This window comes from Nestor notabilis, unplaced genomic scaffold (genome assembly GCF_000696875.1).
Source record: "Nestor notabilis isolate BGI_N333 unplaced genomic scaffold, ASM69687v1 scaffold23209, whole genome shotgun sequence".
NCBI classification, from domain to species: domain Eukaryota; kingdom Metazoa; phylum Chordata; class Aves; order Psittaciformes; family Psittacidae; genus Nestor; species Nestor notabilis.
In genome coordinates, this window is record NW_009944401.1 from 751 (window position 1) to 4,864 (window position 4,114).

At 41.5% G+C, this 4,114-nt stretch overlaps 1 protein-coding gene across 1 annotated transcript; it reads right to left on the reverse strand.

Annotated features, from left to right (window-relative positions):
- Positions 1-1,389: 1,389 nt before the first annotated feature.
- Positions 1,390-4,085, reverse strand: PELO (pelota homolog (Drosophila)). Its single transcript, XM_010022409.1, has 2 exons — positions 3,354-4,085; positions 1,390-2,170 (listed from the first exon to the last, which is right to left on the reverse strand). The coding sequence occupies exons 1-2, from the start codon at positions 4,077-4,079 to the stop codon at positions 1,739-1,741; spliced, it is 1,158 nt and encodes a 385-aa protein (XP_010020711.1). The 5' UTR covers positions 4,080-4,085; the 3' UTR covers positions 1,390-1,738.
- Positions 4,086-4,114: the final 29 nt, after the last annotated feature.

A 4,114-nucleotide genomic window follows, 5' to 3' on the forward strand; every position in this document is an offset into this window, starting at 1 on the left:
GGTGCTTTCTAGCTGGCAAATCTACTTAGGCGTATTTTTAAAAGGGGGAAAAAAAATTAAATAATTTAACCAGTCCTAACTGCTGAAGGAAGCCTACCTGAGCACTTCATGACTGCTGGCATTCAACACCATTCAAGACAAAAAACATAAAGCTAAGTAATATAATTTATCTGCACAACCTGACTCTAAACAACCATCTTAATGAGCTTGTCTTCAGTGAGACAACAATCGAAGCGGTAATAAAGTACAACTCTAATTTAAGTGCTGTTCATGTATTCCTTAGACTCTCTGTATGATGGGGAAAAGGAATACGACTTTTATCTCAAAAGGACTTCTCTGTAACGGAATGTAGGTGGATGTTTCAGCTAGCAATAGATAATATCCAATTCACAGGGCTGGCACCCATCAGCATATGGGAGTACCATTAAAAATGCTTTTTCTAAAATTATTCCACCCAGAGTAAAAGGTTTAGTGTTTTTAATCTTCCATTGTTATGTCTGTTTCCATATTCTGCAAGCATTCCATGGCTTGCTTAAATCAAATTTAATTTTGCAAGTCTCTCCTGTTCTCCCTTTCCCATCACATTTAAAAAAGGAATGCCTAGCTACACACACAACCTACACCATAAAACACTGGTTTAAACTGAAGATATTTCAGAATCTGAAAGCAGATTATGCTTCCTCAGTCTAAAATTTATGGTCCAGTAAAGAAACAAAACTCACAGTAGCTCTCAGTACTTTAAGCAGATCAAATAATTGGAAAAGTAATTTTGATTTTTCCAGTTGTCATTATCTTAAGCTGAAGTTAAATGTATAAATATGTAATGCTTACTTCAGTTTCATAGCTCATGTTTTTAAAGAGGTACACAAATAGAAAAATATCAGATTATGAACTATTTGTTGTCAAAAGATTTCTCATGTAAACTTGGGTTGTGATTTTGTAAGTCTTTTCATATACCTTGTCAGAACTGGGTGCTAAAATGCAAATTTTTGAGAATACAGTCAATGACAAGATACATCAGACCTTGCTAGCCTCCAGGACAATCTCCGAAGGTAACAGCATTCAGAAAGATAACCAAAATGGGTGCACTAAGCTTCACAGTTTGTCTTGCATCTACTTTGATATTAGGAAGGAAGTGGTTAATTTAAAGGGTCTGGTTTGTGAAAGATTTTTTCAAGTGTTTCACAGAAGTATTTAAGTAGTTAGACTCATAACACCACAAAACCCCCTGAAGGTTTTGTTGATCCCATTCCTTTGCCACATCTTAGGAAAAACGGTGAATTCCCAGAAAGATCAAGCACAGTTTTGCTAGGTCTTGCATGAAGAAGTTTATATGTGTTTTGCAATACTCTTTTCAAGCACTTGAACAGAAATAGACGGTCTGACATATTTTCTTCCTCTTAGTTTATTATCTTTTCATATACATTCCAAAACACTAAGCTGCCAGTCTGCCTCAACATACAGAATGAGCAGCTTTTGGGAGCCAAATCAGTTTCTTGTACTGCTGGAGGTCCAAGGTGTAGCTTGCAAAAACAGTCAGCTCTAACGCACAGTATACCAATAATCATTACCACAGAACCGATAATCATTACCCACTAGTGTGCTGAACAGAGCTACACACTGTACAAAATACCATCAAAAACTTAAATTACAGGTCATTACACATCTGCACACCATATTTAGGAAGGAAGGGCCTTCAATGTCATTTCAACATGACTTGGAAATGAAGTCACTGTTATCAATCCTCTTCAGAGCTAGATTCATCTTCCTGGTCAGAGAGCTCAGCAACAGGAAAGCGCAGGATGGCTGCCACCCCTGTCAGCTGGCCAAGCTGCTCTCCAGACACATGCAGGCTGGAGAAAATGCGTACTGTGCCCATGTTTTCCCGTACACTATCTACCAATTTAACATATCGAGCACGTGTAGCCACATCCTGGTGCCGAAAAAGCTCATCACTGATCAGCAAGGTATCAATGGCCATAGCTTCATTGGCCTTCTCCACTTGTTTTAGACCATAAAAAGCCCGGTCAGGTTCATGCTGCAGCATTTTATAGAAGTCATCTAAGGCTTTGACCTCACCAGCTGCCTTAGTGTCAGACAGACGGCTAGTTACAGCTGGGTCGCAGAGAGCTTCCTTCAATGCGTATTTGTGTCCTGACGAAGAGTGGACCTAAGGTAAAAAAAGTCAAAGATTTGGTTGTTTGGTTTTGTTTTGGTTTTTATCTTTAATAAAAATGACCTTTTTTTTTTTTTTTTATTAGCCAATCATAAACAACTTCCACTATATCTCTTTCTTGAAACCTACCTAATTCTTTTCTTAAAGGATCTTTCCTGCAGCCCAAAGCATATGTCTAATCCCTTAAAATGTATTTTAAGAAGTGCAGGTAAGCTGCTTCTCTTATTCAAAGGCTGGGCTAAATATGCAAGCTATAGCAGACAGTCCCCAAGGTAAGGCCACTTTAAACTACTAAGAAACTAAGACTTAAGGCCCTCCTTTTTAAAGCATTCAAGAAGAGGAAGACCTCTTACACTACTGACATAAGTGGAAAAGCATCAAGTCTTGCAAAACTGCATAGCTACTATGCTTGCAAAGCTGCGAAGTACATTAAAACTTCTCAAACTTACTATTATCACTTTGATACAAAAGCGAAAGGAGGCTTCTTATTGCAATGTGTCTCCTAGATACAGTAACCATGGAGCACTGGGAACATACCTCACTTCACCCTCCCCCGCCAGCCTTTTGCAAGTGTAAATTACATGCCTACTCAAATAAAAAAATTATTCAAGTATCCTTATGAAAAGGAAAACTTATTTTAGGCTCCAAGTTTGTCTATTTCAGTGAAAGGCAAAAAACCCCACTCAACTAATGAGATGACTAAGTAACAGGAAAAAATGCTATGGTCTGCAGAACATGTAACCATGCAGTACAAAAGTATCAACAGAACTACTAAACTATATCACATTCATGTACTTTTCAAAGAAATAGCTTTTAAAAAGCTGTCATTAAACATGCGTGATATAGAGTATGACACCACAGTTTAACACCACAGTTAAACTGTTTTCTGACTCTTACTTCACTCTCAATGGAAAATTAAATATGCCTTTATAGAGAGTGTACAACATTTAATACTTTCTGTACCTCACATTAAGGTATCCTAGAACCATCCTTGTATCTTGCATAACTACCTTATAGTTTGGGAGGCATTAGAATAATTTCCTTATGATGCTCAGACATAAATTTATTTTCTCAAATAAGTTGATTATTTCCCATCACCCTTGTAATTATCTTCTACTATCAAAGACAGCTCCTTAAGCCTCTTTTTACCCAGTCTGCAGACTGTTTAGCTCCTTACCTGTAAGAACTTGGATCTGTTCTCCAGCAGAAGCTTGTTGTCAGTCTTGACTGCCTGCTGGAACATGTAGTCACAAAACTGCTCCCGCACGAAGCCTGGGCTAGCTACCAGTACACACTTCACCACCTCAAAGTTGATATGCCGCTGGATGGCTTGCACCACCTGCTCGTAAAACCTCTCCAGGGCCCGGTCGTGCTGACTGCAGTTCCCCTTCCGCTTGCGAGGAATGTTCACCTCCACCTTGGCACGGGTAAGCGTCATGCTTGGAGTGACCAGGCAGACGTTAGCCAACCCCTCCTGCATGACCCCAGCTGCCACATCAGCGCTACATGCTGGGTCGCAGGCCTGCTCAATGCGCTCCAGCACCACGCTGTCCCACTGCTTCTTTGCCAACGTGAACTGCCGGTTGGGCTCCAGCTCGATGGTGTGGTAGGCCCCCATCTTGACATACTCATTCTCCTGGATGTTAGTGCCCTTGACCCGCAGCTGGCAAGCCTGCGAGTCAAAGTCGATGGCCTCCACACAGAGGGTAAGGGTGGTGCGGATGCGGTTGCTGCCCACGCTGCCCGTGGACGACTCGGTCTGCACCTTCCGGATGGTGGAGGCCCGCAGGCTGTCACCCACCTGCAGCAGGTTGTACGTGTGCCACATGTCCTCGGGCTCCTCGGGGATCAGCGTCACCTGCCCCGCATTGTCCTTTTCCAGGTCTTTCCTCACCAGCTTCATCCTAGCGGCTCCTTGCGCCGACACGTCCCCACGAC

Excerpts from the sequence above, each read along its gene's own strand:
- PELO (XM_010022409.1), bottom strand. The coding sequence starts at position 4,079 with ATGAAGCTGGTGAGGAAAGACCTGGAAAAGGACAATGCGGGGCAGGTG. Across the intron at positions 2,171-3,353 it reads ACAGATCCAAGTTCTTACAG|GTCCACTCTTCGTCAGGACA; the intron begins GTAAGGAGCTAA and ends TTTTTACCTTAG.